Source organism: Arvicola amphibius, chromosome 9, assembly GCF_903992535.2.
Source record: "Arvicola amphibius chromosome 9, mArvAmp1.2, whole genome shotgun sequence".
In the NCBI taxonomy this organism is placed as follows: Eukaryota; Metazoa; Chordata; class Mammalia; order Rodentia; family Cricetidae; genus Arvicola; species Arvicola amphibius.
In genome coordinates this window covers 118784281-118811671 of record NC_052055.2, presented here as the reverse complement: position 1 = coordinate 118811671, position 27391 = coordinate 118784281, and the positions used below count along the sequence as shown (strand labels likewise).

The 27391-nt window shown below is 52.3% G+C and overlaps 1 protein-coding gene across 2 annotated transcripts in view; it reads left to right on the top strand.

Annotated features, from left to right (window-relative positions):
- Positions 1–27391, top strand: part of Slc37a1 (solute carrier family 37 member 1) — a 49713-nt gene that overhangs the window by 14686 nt on the left and 7636 nt on the right. For both annotated transcript variants that reach the window (XM_038342398.1, XM_038342397.1), the window contains exons 4-17: positions 3166–3304; positions 3879–3957; positions 6723–6858; positions 8762–8838; positions 10040–10206; positions 13552–13589; positions 15353–15433; positions 19466–19597; positions 21347–21437; positions 22824–22886; positions 23588–23673; positions 24607–24655; positions 25471–25544; positions 26207–26285. In XM_038342398.1, coding sequence (XP_038198326.1) covers positions 3166–3304; positions 3879–3957; positions 6723–6858; positions 8762–8838; positions 10040–10206; positions 13552–13589; positions 15353–15433; positions 19466–19597; positions 21347–21437; positions 22824–22886; positions 23588–23673; positions 24607–24655; positions 25471–25544; positions 26207–26285 — 1291 coding nt within the window. The remainder of the gene's footprint in view (positions 1–3165; positions 3305–3878; positions 3958–6722; positions 6859–8761; positions 8839–10039; positions 10207–13551; positions 13590–15352; positions 15434–19465; positions 19598–21346; positions 21438–22823; positions 22887–23587; positions 23674–24606; positions 24656–25470; positions 25545–26206; positions 26286–27391) is intronic.

Below are 27391 nucleotides of genomic sequence, written 5' to 3'. Positions count from 1 at the left end.
AGAAAGAGTATGTGAGCATGCATGTGTGAGCATACATGTTCATGTGTATCTAGCTGCACACATAGGAATGAACATGTATGCAGAAAACCAGAGATCAATTTCAGGTGTCATTCTTATGTCGTGTTTTACGCTGTTTGGAGTCTGAGTCTCTTGCTGACCTAGAACTCACCAAGTTGGCTAATCTGGCTAGCTATCCATGCTTAGAGATGTGTCTGTCTCTGCCTCCCCAGTGCTAGGATTAAAAGCACTCACTACCATACCCAGCCCCTCCCCCATGGGTTCCAGACTTCTAATTGAGGCTCTCAGGCTCACAAGGCAGATACTTTAACTGACGAGGCTAATCTCCTAGCCCTGATCAGTTCTTATTAACCAATTGCCGTAACAAGCTGATAGATTTTTTTTTTTTCTGTGTAGCTTGTTGAAAGATAATCCTGTAAATGTTTGCAAAGGACTGCTTTGACATAAACCGTGTTCCTCAATGGACGCATCCCCTCCCCAAAATGCCTCTTTGGCACTTAGCCCGTGGGAGCCCAGTATGTTTCCCTACAGCCCAGTATAAGAATTTGCTCAACGTGGCTTCATTTTGCTTAATTGCCATGCCCCCCCATCGAACACCTGGTTTTCAGAACAGATGTTGTTGCAATATTAAAATAGAGCAATGTTACTGAAAACTAATTGCTTATTTAAATAGCCTCGGAGTCCTTCATCCTTTGGAGGCAGCCTCCCAGCGGGGCTACAGGAGAGGCAAAGATGGCATCTCTGACATGAAAGGCTGGGGAGGGGGTGTGAGAATATGGTGTTCAGTGAGACTGGAGGTTAGCTGCTGGAGCTGTGCCCTGGCACCCTGCAAATCAGTCTCCAGATGCCAGCACCAGGGGCAGGCAAGGACCTGGGCGGCGCTCTCTGTGTGAAGTCCATCCTTCAGCCACCCTGGGACTCCAGCCATTGTCATATTGGCTTCAGCGCTGGTGGTCAGGGGGTGTGACTGAGATCAGTCAGTTACAAGCAGTAGTCTATGGTCCCAGCCCATATCTGTCTATGACCCAGAGCCTGTGACCCTAACTAACCAGGGTACTGGGTACTGGGTGCTGCTCACCCTGGGCAGGACCGGAAAACTTCTCCTATGGCTTATGGAAGATTTTGGATCATTTCTAATCTGTGCTGGTTTCCATGGATGGTGTTCCCCGGGCAGGTTAAGTCCCAGAATACTGTTCTGAGTATGGCCTATAGAATGCATGTTTCTCACTTCCATGCAAGGCTAGCATGCTCGCTTAGTCCTGCAGGTGACCCTCCTGGCCTGCGACTGTCCTCAATGAGCAGCAATAATGGAGAAGCCCCCTTGGGTGTGGTGTCCTTGAGAAAGAACATAGTAGGGAAGTCAGGAAGTAGCCTATGAAGTAGCCAGAAAACTGAGGTCTTGGTGGTAGAATTGGGATACACACACACACACACACACACACACACACACACACACACTCACACACACACACACACACACACACTCACACTCAGCAGCCCTGGCAGTGTCAGCCAGGAGCTTGAGTGGGGGAAGGTCCAAGTGACCAAATTCTGTTCGACATGACAGAGATGTCAGAGCCTCTTTGGCTGTCAGTACTGCCAGTGGAAGCTTGGGAGAAGATAATCAGTTTATAAAGTGGTGAGCTTTGGGGTGACATTTAAGTCAGCATTTAACAGCACAGAGCTATGCACAAAGCTTTGTCGATGTGCCATGCTGTGCCTTGTGCCCAGCCAGGATGACCAAGGAAGCCTTTCAGATAACCTGCCTCACGATAGCCACTCTGTCCTGATGGAGATGGACGAGCCTGCCGCCTGCATGGTGGCCAAGTGACTCCTTGCCTGATGCTACAGCAAGACCAACTTTCTGTACCAGCCTCCAGGCCCCTATGACTCTCAGGATCCAGCTCCAGGACACTAGAAGAATTCCTTGTCTCCTGAGGGACATTCCCCCTGACCAGAAGGTCATCTTTGCCACCTTCACCCATACCTCGTGGGCTGCTTCATCTGAGCTTTGTGTGACATGGGTCCTTTATGAAATCTAGTGCAGAAGACAAGTGTGAGTTCACAGATGAAAAAGTGAGTTCCCTACTCCTCAGTTTCCCCCAGGAGATGGTCCTGGCCTACTCCTGCTGCAAGTGTGGCTTTCTTCTCTGGGCAGCCCCATCCCACACACTGTGTAGTAAGTGTGGTATTCGGTTTCACAATCTCAGTTCCTTAAGTGAGCCGCAGCCTCATGTGCAGGTGGGGAAACCAACGCAGGACACTGTGTGACTTGTCCTCAGAGTCTCTCCTCACACTTGCCGGCTGCGTCATTCCCTTCCTGTCTCCGCTACCTGTCAAGCACCTCCATCCTAATACAGCTTGCTGGTCCTGGTAAGATGGACTGTTTGCCACCTGACTTGCTGATATATGTATGTATTTATGTAAATATGCATATACATGTGTGCATGTATATGTATTATATATACATATCATATATATGATGTATATGTATATGTGTGATATATATATATACACACACACATATATGTATGAATGATCTGTGCACAATAAAATACATTCATCTTAAGCATCTGGTTTGACCTGTCTTTGCCTCTACACCTGAGTACCCAGCACCTAAATTAAGGTGGAGCATTTCCAGCCCCCTATGCCAGACCCTATCATCCCCTTCTAAGTAGCCATAAGATTCATCCACGAGAGTGCCTCTCATCTGTGCTTGAACTCATGGAGATAAAGTCACGTAGCCTGTGTTCCACTGACTATTTTTCAAGTGCCGTGTTTGGAGACTCGGTCCTATTCCAGCAGTTCCTAAAAACTCATTCTTTCCTTCCTCTGCAGTATTCGGGTGTCGGCATCAGCACTTAATCCCTTCCTTTCCCTGGGGCAGCCCGTCAAGGATGAATGGCAGTTGGTCCTCAGCTTGGAGCTTTCTTGCCAGATGCTGTCTCTACTGTTAGGCCTCTAGAGGCCAGATGGTGCTTGGGTTGGCTGTGTGGGTGGGAACTGGAGTTATTGCAAAATGCCACTGGAGGCACCTAAGGCCTCCTGATCAACAAACCATTGCTCTGTGAGGAGGGGAAGCCACCTTACCTGGTTGAGACATCCCAATAAATTCTTTATCTGCCCCACCGTCCCTGTCTGCTGTAGGGCGAACTCCATAAGCAGTGTGCTGCCGGGGATGAAGCTGAGCCCAGATTCAATGGTCCAAGCAGCAGTACCAGACATGGCCCCACCCACTGGCTCCTGAACAACACGACCCAGACCGACTGTGGCTGGGCCCCGTTTGGTGAGTTTAGTCAAATGCCTAGGAATCTTGACAGCCATCCATCCAGGCTCCTACAGCCTGGCTGGTCTCAGGACAGTGCCGCTGTCCTCAAGTATGTGTTTCGGTGACAACTGTCCCCTAGCAAACATTACTTGGCAACCACCAGGTCTTCAATGCCTACGTTACAAAGGAGCCACCCCTTAAATAAGCATGTCTGTGCTGGGTAAATCTCTAGAAGAGAGCCTGAAGTGTGTCATACTTGGCGGTTAGGGCTTGCCACGCAAACTCTGATGAGGGTGCCACGGGCCAGCCAGGTGACATTGAAATGCAAAGTCAAGCCCACCACAGCCAGTATGGTTTATGTCCAGTCTGAAGGATACATTCAAGGACAATTTTGAGAGAAAAAAAAGGTGGCTTTATTTTCTTTCACAAGAAGCTGACCAGCAGGTGGGCTGCCATTTTTTTTGTTTTGTTTTTAATTAGAGTGCCTCCCATTCGGAGGGACTTCCAGAATATAAGATTTGTATTTTATAGCCCAACTCTAGAACCTACTAAATAATTCTGAGCCCTTCCGTTGCTTCTCAAACCTACACAGATAAGAACAACTACCAGCAGCTTCTTGGAGCCCTGGATTACTCCTTTCTCTGCGCCTATGCCATTGGGATGTATCTGAGGTAGGGACGCCCGTGCTCTGAACCCTCCCAGTCTTCTGGGCCCTTCAGTACAAAAACTGTTCTTTCCTGTCAGTGGACGGACCTAGGAAGGAAGTAGCAGAGGTTTCCAGGGTCAGTGAGTGAATGAGTGACTGGCTAAGAGCTGGTTGACGTTGTCATTCCCACCATATTTTAAAATAACGTTGTAGAGAGATCACTTGGTGGTAGGGTGTTTGCCTGGCATGCACAGGATGCAAGGGAACCTGGGTTCAAGCCCCAAATTGGGGGGAATTAAGGAAAAGCACCATAGAGGCTTAACAGCCTTCATTTCAAGAGACTTTATTTAGACAACCCAGAGCCCTGGAGTCTCAGGGAATCCCTATAAGTGTTTAACTGCTTCTCTGAGAGCCTCCCAACATGTGGAATCAAGACCCTTTCCAGCCCAGGGACCCTGTGGTGGGTGGCATAGGACAAGTCATTCCTGCCAATGGTAAATATAACCCCCTTTATCAGATGCCTGCCACATAAAGCTCAGCTTGTGTGTATGGTGGCAGAGGATGCTGAAGTGCCCTGGTATGAGGTATGCCTGGCCAAAGAGCAATAAGGTGTGGGCCTAGTCTCCACCAGTCTGCCAATCACACACTCTCCTGGGGGGCAGATGCTCCTGGTCTATCTTACTGTACCCAAATACTCTGCAGTGTGCAGAATGCTAGGGGGTTTCTCAGTTACTAGAAAGTGATGCTTAAACGTGACTCTAGGCTGGGGCCAGTTTTATCCCCTAGAGAACACAGCAGTGTCTGGAACATCTGCAGCTGTCACAGCTAAGGGAGGGGAATCTAGCATCATCTTGTGGGCAGCTATGAAAGACTCTGCTAAACACCCCAGGACGTAGCACTGCCCTCACTCCAAAGATGCCCAGCCCAGGAAACCCAGCTTAGTAAATAAAGTGGGTTTCTTGTTGCATTTTTATCAACAAAGGTGGTTTCTCATGCCTCTCATCAGTGAGTTTATTGAAATGGGGTTCTGTTAGACGTGAGGTCCATACAGAAATCTCAGAAGGGAGGCAAGGACACCTGCCACTTCACTGCTAGGCTTTGTGCCACGACAAGCAGGCATGACGGCACAACCCCATTGTGCAGTTGAGGTCTTGACAGTGGGTGTCACGTGACTCTAGCTGGACTAGAAATATGGAGATGGGTATACCCAGGTCTTGCCTGGCAGGATCAGCAAGTGGTGCAGCGTGGGTGTGAATCCTCTGTGAGTCAGACATGATGTGGGATGGTGTCCATTCCATCAGAATTGCTCCTTAAATCCACAGAGAGGAGGTGCCGGGTGGTGGCACCAGGCGGCCATACTAGAGGACACCTCTCAGTGGTAGTCAGTGGCAAACACTCTTGGGAGCTCACACGATTCAGCCCCTTGTCCTGTGCCTCGGCAAAGTTAGCAGCCTCTGAGATGTCTCCTGACCCCTGAAGTGAGCAAGGCGCAGCAGATAAACCCGAGCTCTAGAATGCTCTCCAGTCCCTGTGGTTAAGTTCTGCTCAGCTGAACATGTTAGCTGGGAGTACTGTCACTGCGCCTGTGTAAAAGTCATTTGCATGGCTCCTGTTTGGTGAGGGCAGGAGGGAAAGCTTACTGGCAAGCAGGTTCTGGAGAGGACCTGGGAACAATAGCACGTACTCCAAGGTGCTGCTTTCAGGCAGGCAGGTGTCTGCCCATGTTCTCTGCTTGTTGGAGTCCTGGACTGCTTATGTGGAAGGAAGTGTGGCTTGTGGATTTTCTAGATTTTCTGAAGGTGTGTGTGTGTGTGCGCGCGCACGCATCCATGGAAGCCAGAAGAGGGCATCTGATCCCCTGGAGCTGGAGTTACAGGCAGTTGTGAGCCTCCTGACATGGGTGCTGGAAAACAAATCCCCGGTCCTCCAGAACATAGAGCCATCTCTCCAGCCCACATGGAGTTTTAAAAGATCACAAAGGGTCTTTTATATCTGCTGGAATCGTGTGTGTCCTTGGTGGTGCTCTGGGTGAGGCGGTAGAGCGTGGTGTCATGGTGATGGTGACCCGTCCTGTGTGTCTGCCCGGTTATGAATCTGGAGCCTTGTCTGCTCATCACTGTGACAGTTTCAGAGCCAACCTAACATGTGGATGTAACTCACTTTCCACTCAAACAGCCCAGGAAGGTGAGACTCCAGAAAGTCAGCTCACTGGGCCTCTTTGTCGCTCTTAGCATTGGGGCTCTGCCCCTCTTGATGGGCCTTGTGCACCAAATAAGAAAACCTGTCTTTCAGTCAGGCAGCAGCAGCTGTGGCAGGAAGTGGTTGGCCAGGCAGGGGAGTCTTGGTCCTCGCTGACCCACCCAGTGGGTGTGTTCACACAGGTTTCTTGGTTACCACCCATTGGATGGGCGGCTTGCTCGGGGTCCCCTTTTCAAGTCCCCTTTTGCAGCTTAATGATTGACATCTTAAATAGCTCTGTACACCGGCCGCATGTTTTTGCTATAAAAGGAGGCTTAACAAGCAGGGCAAGCCCTGCTTTGTGAGGCAGTGTTCGTGCGAACCCCAAGTGGGTGCTTTGTATTGTTTGACGGTTGGTGATTTTTATGACAGGTGGCTCTAAGGGATCCCATGGGAGGGAGGGAGCTCCACAGAGAAGCATTCTGTCCAGTCTCCAGACTCCGAGGTCCAGACGCACAGAGCATGGCACATGACATCCGGGAGACGTGGCTGTAGCTGTTGGCCGTGTGCTGTGCTGTTTCCTCATGCCTGCCTCTTTCCTTGTTCCCTCAGCGGCATAATAGGGGAACGCCTGCCGATTAGGTATTACCTGACTTTCGGGATGCTGGCCAGCGGTGCCTTCACAGCCCTGTTCGGCTTGGGCTATTTCTATAACATCCACAGTCTGGGATTCTACGTGGTGACCCAGGTAAGGGCCTGCTCCAGGTTCACTGTGAGGAACGGGACAGTTCGGGTCCCAAGGCAGATGCTGGTGAGGGGCAGAGCAGTGCCCATCCAAGGTCACGTCTCCAGCTGCTGGCTTAGGAATGCCCTCCTCCCTTGGCACCTGGACTGCTACTTCCTGTTTCAGGAGCTGTCAGCGTGGCAGGTCAATGTGGTGTGAAGCTTTAATGATTACTCCAAAGTGGCCATGAGGTAGCCAGGGTTGGAGTCATTGCCAGCAGAACACAACTCTGAGACCTTCAGCTGCAGGGCTGGGGCAGAGGTGCTGAAGGCACGCAGGGGTGGGACCAGAAGCGCAGCTTGCCCTCCTTGAGAGCCCAGCCTTTATGGGACCTCTTGGCTTCTGTCCTCTCCCACAGTCCCATGGGTAAATATTGACTAGCAAAGGAAATGGGGCTGCCCGATTTCTCCAGATGGCAAAGGGCGGGGAGGTGCGATAGAAAACCAAAGCAGCTCTTGTTTAGTTTGGCTTTTCATGACCATGCCATCAAGCTTGAGAAAGCCTAGCCACTTTATGACAAGCATGCTTTGTTCTTGCCTGCGCTTGGCTACCCCTGGCATCCTTGGAGAAATCATCTCTAGGACTCCTGTGCTTGCAAAGCCCACGGCTGCTCAAGTCCTGTGTCTTAAGCGGCATAGCGCTCGCATGGATCCCGTGCACATCTTCCTGTAGATGATTTGTCTCTAGATCATTTATAATCTCTAACAGTGCAAGTGTTGTGTCTTTGGCTGCTACACTGGTTAGAGAACATTCGTCTGGTATGGATGTGCCACTGTAGGCCCGACAATGCATTTGATCCTTCTGCTTTGACTCCTTGGATGCAGAAGCCTCAGACTATGACATACAGAATTAGTAGGGAAGGAAAGTAAGACCCTGGGGTTGCAGCATGCTCCTCTAGCAAAGGCCCAGCTGTCAATTCAGAAGCAGCAGCGGGGGGGTGGGCAGGCTTGCTGCCCTCTCTGTGCCTCCTGGAGAATCCACTGTCCAGAGACCAGTGAGACAGCCTGCACCGGGCTGGGCTTTTTGCTATGGCCTCACTTCTGATGACACCAATGTGAGCCTCCTGGTATTGGTCCAACACTTGCTTGGAGAGAGCAGGAAACCTTGCCAGAGCTGGATCGAGGCTGCGTTGGTTTCTGAGAAGGAACCTTCTTCGTGGGCAGTCAGGGAAGATGTACCATTTCTAGGCTGCATTTGCTACCGTTATAAACCAGTCTGTGAAGAGAAAAGTTCTTGCTTTACAGAATGTTTAGATTCCAAGGAGTCTTGAACGCTTGAGCCCGACTTGTCAGGGTGTTCCTGGCTTTATTTTTCATTTTTTTTTTAGGCCATGTCTCATATGTAGCCCAGGCTGGCCTCAAACTCACAGCATTCTTCCTAAGGACTAGAGTTATAGGTTTGAGCCACCATGTAAGGCTTGAGTTGATTATCTTTTGCTGTTCTTGTGTGTGTGTGTGTGTGTGTGTGTGTGTGTGTGTGTGTGTGTGATTTTATATTTGGAATGGAGTCTTATGTTACCCAGGCAGATGTCACCCTCCTTGAACGGTCCTCCTGCATCAATCAGCCTTCTTAGCAGCTAGGATGGCAGCCATGCTCCACCATTTCTGGCATATATATATATATATATATGTATATATATATATATATATACTTTATAATAGATCCGTGTTTCTGTATCTTTTATGTATATGAACTACATATGTATTTTAAACTTCATAGCTCATCTGTATGTAAATATAAAACTTCCTTCTCACCGTTGGTGGTGGAGACTGACATAGAGTGCTGTCACTTCTGTGTGAGTCCCAGCACAGGGAGGATGGGGAGGGACCAGCATCTCCCCTCAGTGAGCCTTCCTTCCCACCTACAGATCATTAACGGACTGGTGCAGACCACAGGCTGGCCCAGCGTCGTCACCTGCCTCAGCAACTGGTTTGGAAAAGGAAGGTGAGGAAAACATGGCCCCTTCTTCAGCAGCTTTTTCCCTTCCTTCCTTCCTTCCTTCCTTCCTTCCTTCCTTCCTTCCTTCCTTTCTTTCTTTTTTAGATTCTGATAGAAACTGGACCACATTATCTTCAAGCCTCAAGGCTTTTTTTTTTTCAGTCTATTTCAGGAACCTTAATGAGGCTCCTCTTGGACGCAATGTACTGAAAGCTCTCAGATGGGGGCTTTACAGTCCCCATGGGTCTGCAGCCTTCAGAACCCATGTACCTACAGAGCACAGCCTCCCCCCCTGGCCACTTAGGCAGGTAGTGTGACCCGGACTCCACACCTGAGAGCTGTGTGGCCCTTGGCCTCAGCTTCCCTCACACTTGAGTGACATAGAGTGCCTGGGCCTTCAGGCCTCTTAAATTGGAGTCTGCATCTGGCCGTGCAGTCGGCAAGGTCACCCAGTCCATAATTAGCAGGTCTGGCCCAGCTCTAGTGATCTGACTAAAGTGTAGTCACTTGTGGTCCCTGCCTAGCGTAGCTGGGGTGAAGTAACCATAGAGACGCCACCCAAGATGGAGAAGCTAAAACGGGAGATGGACTCAGAGGCCCAATTTAGAAAGCCTGTTTTAGTTATTTGGCATGTGCACCAGTGTGAGCTTCTGTCACCGTGATAGCCAACTGACTACCATGTTTATGGAGGCCCAGATTTAAATTCCGAGCCTTCCAGGAATTGTAGGAAAAGCCCCCCTTCCCTCTTTGAATCATAGACTCAAGATTTCTGAGCGAAGGTGGACTACAGGCTGATGCAGCCTGAGGCAGAATGAAAGCACAGGTCTCTAAGAAGCAGCCGCAGTCTGGCGCCTATAGACGGAGCCTCCGTGGGGCCATGCTGGCTCCTCTGTGCCCCTATAGACGGAGCCCCTGTAGGGCCATGCTGGCTCCTCTGGGCCCCTATAGACGGAGCCCCTGTGGGGCCATGCTGGCTCCTCTGTGCCCCAGCCCTCATGCTGGAGCAACTGCAGTCTGGCGCCTATAGACGGAGCCCCTGTGGGGCCATGCTGGCTCCTCTGTGCCCCTATAGACAGAGCCCCTGTGGGGCCATGCTGGCTCCTCTGGGCCCCAGCCCTCATGCTACCTCACTCTTGCTCCAGTTTTGTGTGTAGATCCCATTTTGACACAACTGTACCACTCACTGTCCCGTTATGCCATGTTGTAGGCGAGGCCTGATCATGGGGATTTGGAACTCCCACACCTCCGTGGGCAACATTCTGGGGTCCTTGATTGCCGGCTACTGGGTGTCCACATGCTGGGGACTGTCATTTATCGTGCCCGGGGCCATCGTGGCAGCCATGGGGATAGTGTGCTTTCTCTTTCTCATTGAACGTAAGTATATACGGCCCTAGGAATGGCCCCTTGGGTTTTTTAGTCCTCAGGGTGAGTTAGTGTGGACTGCAGTGCCTGTCTTCACCCCGGCCCTGCACAGACTTTCCCAGAAGCCCATTCTCTCCTAGCCTTGCTCAGTTTTTCTGCTCTTTCCCAGTTTCTTGAGTCGCCCCCATGGGCATTCCTTTCCCTCCATCTCGCTGGCCCCGTCCTCGGCACCCATGTATCCGCATCACCAGGGAGTCTCAGGTCCTCCTCCAACATACACCTGAGGGCCCAGGCCCAGCCAACGTGGCTGCACCTGCTCCCTCCAGCCACCCCCACCTGTTGACATGGACTTTACCGGCTTGTATACTCCGCGATAAACCACATCTTAGGCAATGTCATAAAACCATGGTGTGGCTTAAAGCCGTATCTTATTAGGTAAAGTGTCTCAAGGAAAACGACGTCCACGTTCTAATTCCGGTCAGACCTGGACTTCTGATTTAACAAATTTTAAAAGTAACATTTAAAGCCGAGAACCAGCGTATGAAAGATTTGGGCAGGCTTGCTGTGGTCGAGGAGCCAGGCTGTTCTGACCCTCGTCTTGGCTCTGGTCTCATGTGGTAGGCTGGCCATTTAGTTCTTAGATTACTGCTTGAAGCAAGATGAGCACACACGGCTGTGGAGCATCATGTGGTCCCCAGCCTGTGCCCTGACCTCATCTCCAGGGCTCCAGTCCCCGTAGTCTGCACACACTGACCTCGCCCCCACCCTGGCTTCCACGCTGTGCTCTCACCCAAGAAGTGAACTTGCATTTGTGGGTTCAGGTTCTCACTTCTTTTTCCCCCTCACTGCTCAAACCTGTCTTGTTAGTTTTTTTAGTGACCTCCATCTTGCCGAGCTCGGGAGATGTGGCCCTCTCGGCCCGCCCTCTGGGTAGGTGGAAACAGAAAGGAACATTCAGACCTGGAACTTAGATGTGAGGTCTGTGAGCAGAACGGATGATGTGGGACACTGCTTTTGTCCCATTTCACAGTGTCCTCCAGAGTCCCAGGAAGTGGCAGGCTGGCAGGCTGGCAGACCAGCCCCAGCAAGTGCACTGTGGCATAGGCAGGGCCTTCTGGCTGCTGTCCCAAGGCAACCGGTTAACTAACTGGCAAGTCACTGGAGTTCTTGGAAAGGCCACGGTGCCACCTGTCTTCCTGGGCCTTGTCCCCTCCCCTCCCCCTGGCAGGGGGTCATCTTCTACCAGCTACCTGGAGAGTGCCAGTTGGTGCTCACTGAGGCTCCAGGCCCTGCATCTGCCCTGTCCCACTTTAGAGGTCCCCGGGGTGTGTGTTCTCTTCTTTAACCGATGGCAGAGCTCGTTCTGGGTAAGGAGGATGGGAGGAAGCCCAGAGGGCGTGGCAGCGGCTAGATAGGTTAGGTGTTGCCATTCAGCTCCATCAGGGACAGGGCATTATCCCCACCTCGGACAGACTTATCCAGAACAGTGAACTCCTGTTTTCACCAACCCAGAGCCTCGTTCTTACGAGCGCCCACTCCTGCTAATAATGGACAAGCTGGTACCAAGAGGACTGTCCTTCAGGTTGCATGGATCCTGTGCCCCATCCCAGGTGACCTACTGTCCTTGCCTGTTACTGCCATGACCTTGGTGACATTCTTCCTCATCCCCGGGGCAGACAAGCTCCACTCCTCAGGCCAACCCAGCCTGGCAGAAGGCTGACTGGACCAGAAACCACAGGCCTAGTGTTGCCTGTATCTCTGGGAAGTTTGGCTAGAGCCAATGTGGTCAGGACCATTCCTCCGAGCTGGTCTGTGCCTCCTACCTACCCAGTCCTTCTAGGCTCGGAACAGGAAGGTAGTTTGCTGCTGGTGGTGGGGTATCCTAGTGCCAGGGCAAGAGAGACAAAGCTGGGGCGCTGAGCCTCAGGATTGGCCTCTGTAGTGGGCACACCTCCCCAGTTCCTGGGGTTGTTTATATGTAATATATCAGCCTTTGATATATTTTCCAGCCAAGTGCAGGGAAAACCAACTATTATCTATTTTAAAAACTCACTGTGCTGCTTGCCTCCTTGTCTCTCCTCATCCTTCCATGCTGTGCCCTCCTGATGTGGGTGCCAGTTGACACCAGCTAGTTTGCCTCATCAGCCACCTCCCACCCCTGCTCCTGCTCCTGCTCCTGCCTCTCTTGGGCACTTCACTGAAGTGGCTTGTCCCCATACACATCCTAGGTCACGGGCCTGGTCATGGTGCTTTGGTGGCCCCTTCCCCTTCCCTGTCCAACACAAGACTGTCTCAGGGTCTGGTGTTCAACTGTGCCACTTCAGTCTGGACATGGCTGTGCTCCTCATAAGGACGGCTCCCCTGTGCTGTGCCAACCAGTCCTGAGGTCACCTCCACCTCCTACCCTTTTACAAAAAGACCTGAGCTTGGCCCTGCTCCCTGCCTTGAAGTTGAGACCCTCTTGCCCCCTGTGTCTTCATCTGTCATAACTGGGACATTCCCCTGGGTGGCAGGCAGAGAATGTTCCACATGGAGTGCTGTCTGCATCCCAGATACCGTGTCAGGCCCCAGGGCTGTTCTCACACATACTCTCTAAAGTATGCAGAGTTCAGGAACAAGCTGCTGCTTGCTTGGGGAGCTGAGTGACCACCCAAGGCCCAGGAGGCCACTGGATGGGTTTCAGGTGACAGGACAGCAGGACCTTCTCGTGACCCCTCTCTTCCTTTCCGTGACGCTGGCATTCTGTTTTCTCCTGGGAAGCATCTGGTTCACACACTTTTATTTCTTAGAAGTTCATCACCCATTCCAGATGCTATTCTGACAGTGTTCTGCCATCAGCCTCAGGCTTCGATGTTTCGTCTAACCGCACCGTGGGTCCACCGTGTCCTTGGCTCAGACTGACTTACCACACCATATTCAAAGTCCTGTCCACCACACCCATGGCCTGGCACTTCCTGGAGTGGGCTGCCACATGCTGATTCCCATCAGAAATCAGCGGAAGAGTGGAGTGGAACCCGGCCAGACCCTTGGCCTGGGCTGTTTTTCTTCCGTAAACTTCCATTTACTTAGTGAGAGCAGCTCTAAATGACGGGGTCTTGTTCTCTTCAAATGAGCCTTATTACATACATTCAAGGGCGCACGGCTAATAAAAGTTACAGTCGTGAAATACACCCGTCTGCTCACATAGTCCCCTCTTTTGTTTCTGGGAGAGACGCTGAACCCACTCACCTAGCAGGAACACCAAGTGTAGAGTGGTTCCATTGCCAACAACGCCCTAAGGACTGCCGAGGGCCCCGGGTGGGTTCATTTGCTGTGGGCGGCCATGCTCAGCCACTGTCTCCCTCTTTGTTCTTTCAGATCCAAAGGACATCAAGTGTTCCTCCACCCTGCCCACGGTAAGAGCTCCTCCGTCTCCTGTTACCCTTCCAGAACAGCCTAGTCCTCTTTGCAACCCACACATGACAAGAATCTCTCTCAGCTCACGTCACCACCCACCAAACCCTTCCGGCTGACCAGCTAGCTCCCAAGGCCTCAGCTCCACCTGCAGAGGCTCCCTGAAACATGTCACCACAGCCTGGCCTGACATCCCTCAGTGGCCCCCATTTCTGTCAACATACAATCCCCGTTAACCTGTGTCCCCTTTGCCCTGTGGAATGTTAGGACCTTTCTGTGGAGCCAGCAGCCCTACGTTCTCAGCTCTGGGGGCAGTGCCTGAACCGTGCAGCAGAGGGCGCCAGAGCCCTTTCCTGTTGAGGCTCAACAGCCGTGGGCTGGGGGTGGGTGGATGGGGGCGGGGGCGTTCTGGTACTTTATAAACCAAAACGAAAGTAAGCAAAGAAGACAGCTGTATTCTGGCAGAGTAGCTAGGGTTGATATTTGAAAGTGCTCTCAAAGCCAATCTAAGCTTACCAAGCCGCAATGTTTCCGTTGCGACCTGGAGGCCGGCAGGCGGCGACAACCTCTAGATGCAGTAGAATCTGGACACTTGCTTCCATGTGGAAACATCTGTCCCCTCGAACAGCTGTGGCCACACCTGAGGAAGCGAGCCGTCCTAGACCCTAGAAGGGGCTTCTTCCTCACAGCCAGCTCCAGACACAGGGACCCGGCCAGGCCCAACCTTCTGGTGTCTGTGTGTGATTGAGGGCTGGCCGAGTCTGCCTGATTCTCCCCATAAGCATGAGTTTGACCAAAAGGCCACAATGAATTTTTAATCTCCTTTTCAAACCTCTCATCTCTGAGCCAGTCCCCGGGGTCTCACAGAGCTCAGCTGTCCTGAGCGTTCTCCGGCAGGCTGGGCAGGAACCATGAACAGAACAGCTGGTATTTCCACCCTCTTAATGTTTCACGGCGGGGCTCAGCTTTAACACACGAAGTCATGGGGGTGATCAGCCATAACGTAGCAGAACTAAAGGGGGAAAATGTCAATTAGGCTTCATCAGAATTCAAGACTTTTGTGTTTCAGATGGTACCATCCCAAGTGAGGCAGTTGCACAGAATGGGAGGAAATGCTTGCAGGTTGTGTTGGGGGAGGGACCTGCATCTGGAATAGACAAGGAGGTCACTGCTAAGTCGTTAGTGAAGCAGACAGTCTGCTGCCTGAAGCGTTCAGAAGAGGATACCTCTGTGGGGACAAATGAGTCAGTGGGTTGGTGGTGGGGAGGGCACAGAGTGACAGCCTCCTGTCTCTAAAGGTGAGGAGGTGTTCTGAGATTGAGGTCAGTGTTGGAATCAAGGCTCTGACTCCCGGAACACTGAACCGCGAGCTTTACGTGACGCGGTGCCATGTGGGTGTTTGGAGTTGTCCCAGACATCATGAAACAGCAGCATATTTCTGGGCTTTTGCCACATTTTTTCCCTCATAATTTTTCTGTGGTGATTGAAGTGTTCCTTTAAAAAAAAAAAAGTATTAGTTTTTAGTGCGTAAGCATCTGTCTGCATGTATGTATATGCACCATGTGCGTGCGCTGCCCATGGAAACAGACGAGTACATCAAATCCCTGGAACTGGAGTTACTAAGGTTGTCAGCTGCCATGTGGGCGCTGGGAATAGAACCCAAGTCCTCTGGAAGAGCAGCCAGTGCCCTTAACTGCTGAGCCTTCCCTTCAGCCCCAGTACAAACATTCTTAATGAACTCTCTGATGAGATGTTTTTCTCCCAGCATTCCAGAGTCTCGGAGAACGGCGTAAACAGGTTTAGATTGCAGAAGCAAAGCACACACAGCGAAAAGAACGGACCTCTGGTGAGTAACACATGGCTTCTGCCTGCTGGGACGACCGCAGGGACTCAGGACCAGTCTCCCTGCCCAGTGGGCCAAATGACTGGCCCTGAGCCTTAGTCACGTCTCAGACAGCCACCGAATCTGCTTGTATTCCTGAAGGGCCTTTGAGGTACCTTTGCTGGCTTTCTCTGGATAGTCAGCTAAACTTCCGTGCCTTCAGTCAACTCTGAAAGCCATTCACTCGTCCAGTAGCTGTTTGTAGCCCAAGGAGCCCACGGCTCAAGGTCATTAGAGCTGAAAAGTTAGGTGCAGGTGGGAAGTGAGCAGAGAGAGGCCTGGCCACATGGTACCCCAGGTGGAGAGGCGGGCAGACAGGTGCTGTTCCAGCTGGCCCCAGCAGGTGTCACTGCAACATAGCTGTATGGCAGGTGGGTCTTGCAGGTCCTGAAGCACAGGGCAGGAGGGCGCACACAGTGGGCAGGGGTACAATGTGATGTAAAGAGTTCATGTCACAGGCCCAAGAAAAGGTGACCAATGTCATAAAAGGTCATCATCTCTTACCTTTCCCCCGCTTTCTAGATGAAGACGCTAGGTCATGAAGATGCTAAGTTCCTGATTCATACCCCAGCTTCTGCCCACACCCGGTCCTTCTCCCTGCCCTCCCCTCATGCACTTCTGGATTCACTTCCTCAGACGGTTCGCTGACTGAGCCTTCTGGAGTATTTTAGACTCGACCTTAGTCATTGAAATTATAGTCGTTTTCTTTTCATTTTGAAGTCAGGTTGCTTGAAGGATCGATGCACTAAGTAAGCTATCACTTTGTTTATCGCTCAGAGAAGTTTATGGTGTTTGAAGTGGGAGAAGGAAGACACATGCTATTCCATACACCCTGGTCTTTGCACTTTAAGGAGCATGTGGGCTCCGACTGGTTAACCAAAATGCTTACAGACCTGTCCACCCTGCCCCCCAGGGGCCACATGCATGCACCATACCCCAGCGTAGCCATGAATGCAGCCCGATGCACGGTTCTTGAATATGGGCTTTGTAGCTGACTGTGCTGTGTCTCAGTGTCGAGAGGTTAGGTGTGCCTGCAGGAATTTCGGCTCGCTTGAGTTTCATTTTCCAGTATCACATCTTGATTAAGGTTCACACCTCTGTGACACTCCTCCGCGGTGACTGTGAAGGCTGACATTTTGCTCTTTGTGGTGACTAACCTGGAAGGGCTCGCCCTGGCTTCAGTGTGTGGCTTCTGTCTCCCCTCTGTTAGTCTGTTCACTGCCACCAGGAAGCCACCACGGCAGCTCGGTAGCCTTACTTAAGCTGACTGGGGTGGGGACTGGCCCTGCTCACGTGGTGTCTTGAGCAAGCCCCTGCCGCGGGTTAGGATGCGTAGTGGGGTGTCCCCTGAGCTTGACAGGAGCCCCTGGTTGTCCCCTGTCCCAGGGTGGTCTAGCCTGACTCCACGTGCTGCTCACTGCTGCTCATGCCAGGCACCAGGCTTAATGCAGAGGCCACGTGGGGCTGCACGGGACAGGGAGCCCGTGGGCTTTGCGGGCTGACGATGGTTGCCTAGAGGTGGCCATAATTCCCATCCCCTTAGCCACTTGCCCTCCTTGGTGCCTCTGACTGGCCGGGGCTCAGACACTACCGAGACCCCATGTGAGCATCAGAATGGCAAGCCATTCGCCTGTGCTTTCCTTGCCCAGACCTCACCAAGGACAGGATTCCCACAGTGTGACTATAGGCACATCCAACTGAGGTATTTCAGTGACAGCAGTAGCCTCTGTGCGTGCGTGCGTGCGTGCGTGCGTGCATGCGTGCGTGTGTGTGTGTGTGTGTGTGTTGAGCAGGAACAACCTTTGCCCTTGGGCAGCATAGGCCAAGAGCAGGGTTCCAGCTGAGGAATCCTCATTCATCCTGCAGCCTCTTAGGCTGAATGGAGCACACATGGAGCCTGCTTCCTGGGTGTTTGAGGCAGGAGCCCCGCCCCCGCCTCCCCTTCCCCCAGGATTTGTCTCTTGTTAGCCGGTAGCCCCTTGTTCACTCTGAAAGGAAATAGCAGTTCCTTTTGCTTGCTTTGGAAGACGTACCACTACCTTACTTTTACAGTTCTTCCTCCCAGCAAAGTCTACCTGAGTGTAGACTGGTGCCTGCTTCCAGAGCAGTCTGAGTTTGCAGCTTTTAAGTCAGCCCAGCAGGTGGCGCCACAGGACACTTTACACTCCCAGGCATTCCCTGTAGGTGGGCTTTCTGTGGTCGAACTGTTCTTGCTCTCCAGGTCACAGACGGCCCCTCTCCTGGCCAGGTGGACTTGCTGCATCTTACCCCTGGCCAGGCCTCTTTCCGTTTGAAAGGTCCTGCAGGTCTCGGCTTGGTCCCCAGGAACTAGCCTGAAGCCTGAAGCCTGGAGCTATTCTGAGGCTCAGCCAGTTCAGGATTGAGGTCTCACAGGAACCAGTGTTAAGTGTGATAGAGAACTAGTGGAGAGTATCCCAAGCTAAGCACCAGACTTGATTCATGAGAGTGACTGCCAACGCTCTGTCCCCCGTGTCTGTAAGGAGTGGAACGTGACCCTTCGCACCCGTACTTTTTATCTTCCTTCTCAAGTATCGAACACAGGTTCAGTGTGAAAACGCCCTCCTGGTCAGTGAACCTGGCCTGGTTGATGTGTCCGTCTCAAGCTCACACACAATGCTGAGTGTCCGCATGTCAAACCTGCCACCTAGCTTTTATCTCTTATCTAATAAGTGCGCCTGAGTGCCTGCTTGTTTATGTGAAATCTGTGTGCAGTTCCCACAGAGGCCAGAAGGGGGCACTGGATCCCTAGAGCTAGAGTCACAGGCATTTGAATGCAGGAAATTGAGCCTGAGTCCTCCGCTAAAGCAGCAAGTGCTCTTACCTGCTGAGTCATCTCTCCAGCCCCATCTGTCTGTCTGTCTGTCTGTCTGTCTGTCTGCCTGCCTGCCTTCCTGTCTTTCTTTTTCTCTTTTCTAAATCTACTGTAGTTTGAATTCACCTTACATGTGTTACAGTAAGGCAAATAAAATGTATCAGTGGCTGTTGGATCCCACGCTCATCCGAAGTACACAGGAACACTCCTTTTTAAGCCCCTAGGACTCACGGATCATACAGGAAAAGCCTTTTTATGTGGCCCTTGCTCTGACTTAAAACCCCATGCAGAGCTGGGATCTCTCTGCTATACTCCAGTGGGCATGAATTCTGTCCCTTAGGAATGTCTCCAGTATCAGAAGGCACAAATCTCAGAACTGGATTGTACATTTTAGAGTATCATCACTTCCGGCAGTGTTTGTCCACTGTGAACTTTGTGAACTCCTTGCGAGGTCCAGGGTCCTGTGATGAATTCCTTACTAGCAAAGCCATGAAATCACCTCGTTCTACAGCTCAGTGACCACATTGCCGGTTCAGAGTTCAGCTTCTCTCTTTCCAGAAAACATCCTGTAGACGGAGATGAATATGTAAACCATCCCTTCAGGCATATTCAGCCATGTTGTCATCTGCAAGGTTCATGCAGAGAACTGTGTGATCGAGTTAAACAAACAACAAAACCACACAAACACACACACTTAAAAAAAGCTTACTGTTTTAAGTATGTTTATAATTTTGTGTTTGGGTGCATTCCTGAGTTATCTTTGGACACATGTCAGCAGGCCGGACATACCTGATTAGATCACAATGAAAATATAATCTAATTATGTTAAGAGATGCTGAGAATTTTCTGTTACCAGAATCTTCCATATGTTTGGGCACAAGATACATCATCCAAATGGGTGTGCTTTAACCAACTGATCTTTCTCCACATGTGGGGTTCATTTCTCTGTTCTTTTTACTATCTCTGAACCAAAGAGTTTTATGAGTTAATGGTATTTCATTAGCCAAGTGGATACTAACAGATTATGTGACCATGGGTCGACCTTGTCACCCATATGTGTCCCTAAGGCTTTTAGCAGGAAACCAAGTGACTTGCTTAGAATTCTAGCCTCGCTTCAGCCAGACACCCCTGGTGACGTCTGTTCCTTTGGCTTTTGTGTCCAGGACCCAGAGCTGCAGTGTTTACTGCTGTCTGATGGGAAGAGCTCCCTCCACCCAAATCACATCGTCGTCCTCCCTGGGGACAGCAGTGGCAGCATGGCAGCCATCAGCTTCACAGGAGCTCTGAGGATCCCGGTGAGTCTGCATGCTGGGGGAGAACATACCGCGGGTTTGACTGTAAAGGGTGTGCCTGTGTAGTTCGTGGGTCAGGCCCTCCCGTTCTGTGTTAGCAGTGTGGCTGGTCACTCCGGGGTGAATGTGGCTGTGTGTGTGATCTCTTTGTTTTCTACTATTCCCATCATTTTGAAATTAATTTTTCCACTCTGAAATTTCATAGACAGATTAAATTTGACAAATGTTTTCCCTTGGAAAACGGAAAGCTGGCTGCTCTGGACTTGTGCCCATGATGTTTCTGTCCCTCTTGACTCTCCATCCTCCCGGTCATTTGCCTTCTGGCTCTGAGGGCGGAGGGTGCCTCCCGTGTAGTGCCCTGTGCTCACTGTTCTGCGGTTCTACTGAGTCTGCTCTGTTTCCCAGCACAGTGAGGGTCTAAGTGCCCAGTGTGGCATGTGGCCACAGGAGGCCCAGACATGAGGGAGTAGCGGATACAGAAGAATATCCCACAATGCGCTAGGGTCCTAAGTGGCTGGGTCTGATTATCCTCTGGCCCTTAGTGTCAGCTGGCTCCCACAATGCCCTGAGTTAACAATCTCAGAATTTATAGTTGTGAGCCCTGGCCATTCTCCACAGCTCGGGAGCAAGCATGGGCACCGGCTTCCTGAACAGGCCTCACGGTCATCCAGTGGAAGATGGCAGTTTTAAATGAACCTCGTTTCTAAGACTGTGTTCTTACTACTGGCTAGCAGCCCTTCTGTGGGACCTTACTGCTGTAGGATGCTGCCCATAGATTTCTGCTGGCATCAGCTGGGGAGCAGACCAGCATGCAAATGCCAGACATGGGGCAGTGTGGGCAGGATTGACTCTGGAGGCCTAGTCCAGCTTTCACGCTCCCCCTGCTCCTGCCCAACTGGTCGGCCTGAGCATCCCCACCGAGCTTCTGTCTGCCCGTCACTGGGCTCCTCCCTGATGCAATGCCATCTGTTGATCTAAGGATGAAGTGAGATGAGGTCATCCCAGTGCAGAGCATGCCAGGCATGTAGCAGGCTAATGGTGGACCACATGCTCCCTTCCTCATGCCATGCTAACAACTGGAAAACGCTAAGGGTGGTGGTGATGGGGTTCAGTGTGCGAGTGTGTGGGTGTGCATGCGTGTGTGTGATGCTTACGCAGGAGTACGCAGGTGCACACACCCATTGCAGAGGCCAGAGGAAGATGTCGGATGTCTTCACCTGTTGTCCCCCACCTTACTACTTTGAAGCAGGGTCTCTCCCTGAACTTACCGGTTTGGCTAGATTGCTGACCCATGAGTCCCCGGGATCTGCCTCCCTCTACCTCCACTGTCCAGGCACAACTGTGCCTGGCTTTTTAAACGTGGGCGCTGGGGATTTGAACTCGGGTGTGCTTGCACGGCTAGTGCTCTTACACACTCAGCCATCTCCCCGGCCCAGTTCCCAAGCCTAAATGAGCATCCCTCCTCCCCCCAGGAGGAAATCACTGGCCATCATTTGGCATGACTAGCTTATCAGCGTATTCTCTCATTGACTCTTGTTGGATGTGGACATCAGGTTTCTGCCTTCCAGGCAGCTAGGCAAGTGTGAGCCTCGGGTCTCCCAGGGCTTGCTTCCCCATCATGTCCTCCCCTGTGCCAGGCCTGTAGAAGCACAGCACGCCTGCAGGAGCATACTCATTTGTACCCAGTCACACCTGGACACACACTGCCAATCCCACGCTTGGAGCTGACAGTTGGTACCCTCCCTCTTCCAGGGCGTGATCGAGTTCTCTCTGTGCCTGCTCTTTGCCAAGCTGGTCAGCTATACCTTCCTCTTCTGGCTCCCGCTGTACATCACCAACGTAGGTGAGTGCTGGCTGGAAGTGAGGTTGCGATCCCCGCACTGATCGCCCAGGGACCACACGGGGCGAGCGGAGAGGGACAGCGTGGCTCAGCCACACACTTTGTGGCTCTTTAAACCTTCACTGGGCTCACCGGGTACATCCAGACCCCTTTTCAGTTCTCAGAAGCTGCCTGCTTTTCAGTCTGGGCCATGTTGGGCTTTGAAGCACAGCAGCCAGCAAGCAGGAGTGTGGCCTCTGGGAATTGAGATAAGACTGCCTGAGAAATCTGACCTAGAAACTGTTTCTGGGGGTGTGTTCTGATTTGTGTGAGGGCTGACAGCCTGTCTTAAGTTCCCAGAGTCCAGGAACATCTGAAGCTGTAGATCCGATAGAATGTTCCAGGAAAATAGTACTAGATAGCTGTGTGTAGCGTGACAGGAGATCAGTAGTTCCCGGGGACCAGTAAGGGCTGTTGCAAGTTCTGTACTGATAGGGCGGGGGTCACAGAGTGTGGTGAACCAGGAGAGGGAGGAAAAGCAACAGGGTTTTGTAGATACAGTCTGGGCCTTGGACTCTGGGGACAGTACAGGAAGGGGGTCTTTGAGAATGGGGGAGTCAAATTTCAAGGGTGTCATAAGGCCATAAGAAGGTTGACCAGAGCTCAGAGTTGGAAGGAGTGTCACCTCAGCCAGGGAAGCTGGGGAGGCAGCCGGGGGACCTTCTGGGGGACGTGGCTAACAAAGACAAGCTGCAGAAGGAAATGGGGTGAGTGATCAGGCTTCAGGGAGCGTCCTCAGGGCCCAGAGCCCTGCTTCACTACCCCTGCTTCATCTCAAATACAGAATACAGTCTAGGAGGGAGTCTCAGCTGGAGTGTTGAATTTCCTGGATGCCCAGTCTGCATCTGGGTTTGAGCCAAACCCAGTTCCCTGCAGGTGGCATTCAGGCTGAGGGGGATGGGCCTGAGGAGTCAAGGGCTGTCTTCCCAGCTGTCTCCTCTTACTGGTCAGTATCCATCAACTGGAAGCGAAAGGGACGTGGAGGGTACCCTGCCGCCGAAGCACCCGAAGACTCTAGTCCCCCCCTGGGATCGGGTAGCGCAGGGGTACCTCATGCAACTGGCCATTGCCCTGGGGGAGCTCTACCCATGACCTTGAACCACCTGCACACCGGAGAGCTTCCTAAACCAATGCCCCCGTGGTGGGCAAGCGAAGGATTCAAGGATGGCCAGGGAGTGCCAGGCTGTGCCAGGCTGGGGCGAGATGCGTCAGCCAATCTCCTTTTTAAATCTGAGTTCAGGTGATTTCTTGTGGTGTGAAAGCACTTGTGGAAGAGAGTCCTGCGTGGGTCCCTCTGGGATAATCCCTGAGGATGTGTCCTCATTAGGCCATATGCTGGTCATTCAACAGATCACCTGGACGCCAAGAAAGCCGGGGAGCTGTCCACACTGTTTGACGTGGGCGGGATCTTTGGTGAGTTCCCGACCATTTGCTCCACTCTGTTAAGAACCTAACAAGAGTGGGCTGGAGAGATAACTGAGAGGTTAAGAGCACCGGCTTTTCTCCCAGAGAACCTGGGTTCGATTCCCAGCAGCCACGTAGCTACTCACAGCTGTCTCTAACTCCAAGATCTGACACCCTCACACAGACATATGTGCAGGCAAAATGCCAATGCACATAAAATATAAATAAACTACATAGACACACACACATAAAACCTAACAACAAAGCTGGGTGAGTGGCACACTCCTGTGGTTTAGTACCCTGAGGCTGTGGCAGCAGAAGGGCAAGTTTGAGGCTAGCCTGGCCTACACAGTAAGACCCTGTCTCAAAAAAAACAATCTATCCATCCATGTTCAAGTTAGTGTTGCTGTTGGGAGGGCACCGTGTGACACAGTGATCTTGAGCCAGCTGCCCTCAGAAGTGACATGCACACACCCTGGAGGTGGTGGCATTAGTGCATGCCAGGTAAAGGGGCTTTGGGGCTGCCCTAAAGCCTGACCCTAAACCACCCTGTGACTCCATAGCCCTTACACAATGAGTCCTGTTAGGCAGGCCCCAAGCGGCCGCTCTCTGCTGCCCAGTTGCTGTTGTTCTTGTCCCTGTGACTTGGGTCTTCTCCGGAGAACACGTGCCAGGCATCAGCTGCTGAGGCCATTCCCTCTCTGTTACAGGTGGGATCCTAGCAGGCGTGATTTCCGACCGCCTGGAAAAACGAGCTTCCACCTGCGGCCTGATGCTGTTGCTAGCGGCGCCCACGGTGAGCCCCGACTCTGCCCGCTGTCAGCAGGCAGTCGCTTTCACGTTCTCCACCAGCCACCACTGCCCCGGCCTGAGCGCCGTATCCCTAGCAGTTCAGCTTGTCCCTGACTGGAAACACAGGGCTTCCTTCAGGCTGGCCTGCCTCAACTCCTGGGCTGTGCACACAGCGCTTCTCCCTCACCCCGAGTTTCTCATGGGCTGCTCATATCTTTGGGGCATCACTCACACCCATTGCTGTTCCTCTTCCCAGTCACACTCTTGCCTGTCCTTTAGAATCTGTGTGCCGTCCCTCCCTTCTAGGCTCAGTGAGCCCATTGTGGCAGGCTCATCCTTCTTTAAGCATTGAGAAGCTCGTGACCTTGGGCAGGTGACTTGGATGTGCAGAGCCGGTGTGGTACTGGCCTGCCATTGCCGTTTGTGATTGAGGGGCTTTTCTGTTGCCACATTGCCTCTCTCCCCAATGCTGTCTCTGTCCCTGGAGCGGGACTGAATTCTGAGGCCTCGGGCTCTATAAAGCAATCCTTAAGACATTGTGAACTGGGCAGTGGTAGCACACGTCTTTAATCCCAGCACTTGGGAAGCAGAGCAGGTGAATCTCAGTGAGTTCAAGGCCAGCCTGGTTTACAAAGTGTGTTCCAGGATGGCCAGGACTGTTACACAGAGAAACCGTGTCTGAAACAAACAAACAAACAAAAGACATTCCAACCAGCATGGCCCCATTGCTGGAAGCACTGCCTCCCAGGGTACAGTGCTCGGACAGGTAGCTTCAAACCTCAGAGGAGGAGCTGGGAACTATTCGGTGTCCTGCCCGCCAGCCCTGGTCATGTTGGGTGAATTCCCTAAGGCCCAGAGCTAAGTGTTCAGCATGGAGGCTTCCAGCAGCCCTGCAGCTGCCTGTGCTGAGCCATCTTCTCGTTCTTAATCCCTACAGCTCTACGTCTTCTCCTCTGTCAGCAAAATGGGACTAGAAGCCACCATAGGTGAGTAACATGAGACTTTGACACTAATCCTCTCACGTGTGTCTGTCCACACGACCTTGTGAAAGCCAATCTAGAGACATCAAGCCGAGGTGACTGAGCAGTGTGTCCCCATGTCCCTCATGGGGAGAGCCAGGCTCCAGCTTCTGGACGTGGACCTGAACAGTGCACATACGTGTGACAGTATGGATAATTAAGGCACCTGGTCCAGCAGTGCTCTGCTCTGGATGTCAAGAGGAGGAGATGCTCAAGGGAGCCTGTTCAGCCTGGGGGTGGGCCATTAGCCACAGCCCTGGACAGCCTTGGAAGCCATGTATAAAGTGGAGAGCTGGCCGTGGAGACTGGACGGAGTAGAGGAAGGTCCTATCGCAAGTGACCAGAAAGCACTCTGCCCGTGAACGTGGGGTTTCCCATGGACCCAGAGTCTCGTCAGGAAAATGAGTTCATGCCGTTGAAGGGAGGGGCCATGTAGTTCAGCATCTCTGTCTGTGGTGAAGAGAGGCAGTCCCCTGTGTGGCTGAGAAGGCTGTGGCATAGACCTGGCGCAGGCCTGACCTTGGTCCACTCAAGCTCTTACCCCCGTGCCCAGTACCATCATCAGCAGCTGTCCATGAAGACCAGGGAACTTGAGTCTTAGGTCCTCCGAACAGGGGGGACTCTGAGGCTCTGGGAAGCATGGCAATGCATCCCCAGGCATGGGTACAGGATCCATTTGTGCTGCGCCCTGGAGATTGCCCCCGGGGGGATGGGCCCCTGCCCTCACCAGTGGACTGCTGGGCCAGTCAGGCTCTGTTCTGAGCCCCCTCTGTTTTCCACAGCCATGCTGCTCCTCAGTGGTGCCCTAGTCAGCGGGCCCTATGCGCTGATTACCACCGCCGTCTCCGCAGACCTGGTAAGTCACAGCTGCCCGCCCTACTCAGGCCCAACACTGCCGCAGTGATCAAAGCTTCGTTCACGGACGTGCCAGGATAGCATGCATCTTGAGAGCTTTCTAGCGGCTGCCCCTTGGCACCCTCTCTTAGGGTTCTTCCTCCCGCGGGAGGTGTAAATCCTGCCCCTGAGTGGCCCACAGAGAGTGACCAGCGAAGAGGCCCAGGAGTGGAGCTTTGACCCTCTCTCCACCTCTCTGCACCCTGTGTCATCTGTCCCAGCAGCAGGCTGGCCCTGCCTGGGCCCGGTCTTACATGTGTTTCTCAATCAGTGCATAGGAAGCTTATCCCTTGGGTGGGCATGAGTGTGCAGACTCGGCTAAGTACCGTGAAATATTCTGGAAGGATTCATACCAGACTGAACAAAATGATCATCACACAAGGGCAAGAAGCAGAGGGGGGATTCTAACTGTATTTTTTAGACTGAATAAAAGAGTCTCAAATAACTAAACATACTCAGTCAGGTATGGTGAAGGGTTTCTCTCTTTGAAGCCCTGGGTGAAGGGTGGGTAGGGTGTAGACTTCCTAAGGAGTGTCCTATCTAATGGGCGCATGTATCAGGAACGAGTTTATTTCACACTCCGTATCTGTGTTTGTTTCACATCCTTTTCCTCCACTCTCCCAGGGGACTCACAACAGTCTGAAAGGGAACTCCCATGCCCTGTCTACTGTGACGGCCATCATCGACGGCACTGGGTCTGTAGGTACGCAGAGAACGTCCCCTCCCTCCCTGAGATCTGCATGGGGGAAGCAGAGAACGTCCTCTCCCCTCCCCGAGACCCGCATGGGGGAAGGAGGGAAGCCCTTGTTCCTAACTAGCGGGGACCCAAGGCTCTGATGCCAGCGTCAGGACCGACTGCTCCTGGATGCTCAGGGGAGTCGGCTGTGGAGGCTGTAGCACATGACTTCAGAGGAGACAGCTGTGGGTGGCTGGATCTGTTTCCTTGGTGGGGGCGAATGTACCATCAGGCTCTAACTTGACCCAGGGGTTGGCAGACTTTAGGCTCTGACTTGTCATCTCTGTCTCTCCAGAAAAGACAGGATCTTGTTTTGATTTATGTTATAGGAAACGATTCTGACACACCCACCTTGCTGAGGTCTCTGAAGAGACACGTTAGCACATTCTGGTGTGACAAAAGGTGGCAGTGTGTTCGACTCATCCCTGTGTTAGTCAGTTTTGCATGGCTATATCAAGATACCACAGACGATCAGCTTCAATAGAGGGAAGGATTGTGTTGGCTCACAGTTTTGAAGATTGTATTTCGTGGCCAGTTGGCCCATTGTTTGTGCCTGTGGGAAGGAAAGCAGTATTATGGGTGCACCATACCACTCCCCCCATGGCAGAGAGAGAGGAGGGGTGGGCACATGCTCAGTGTCCCAGCTTCCTTCCACTAGGCTGTGCCCCGAATGTGCCACCAACTCTTAGCAGCACCAGAAGCTGGTGACCAAGTCTTTAGCACATGGCCCCTTTGGGAGCATTGCAGTACCTAACTGGTCCTGTTCAGGGCACAGACAGCTAGGATCTGGTAAAACACCAAGCCTGGAGCTCCCAGGAGCCTTCTCCTTTGGACCATACCCCACCAAGTACAACCTGAGCCTATAGAAGGCAGAGACCCTTCACTGCCCTTCTGTAGGTGGGAGTTAAGGCTCCCACCTGGGTGGCATCGTCCTTGAGCTGCATTGACTCTGGTCCAAGGCAGCTATAGTCACAGGCAAGGACTCACAGGTCTCCTGTTCAGGAGGCGGGGCTTCACAGATCTGGGTCCCCCAGGATCAGGGCTGTGGCAGAGAGGTTCATCAGGGTTGGACT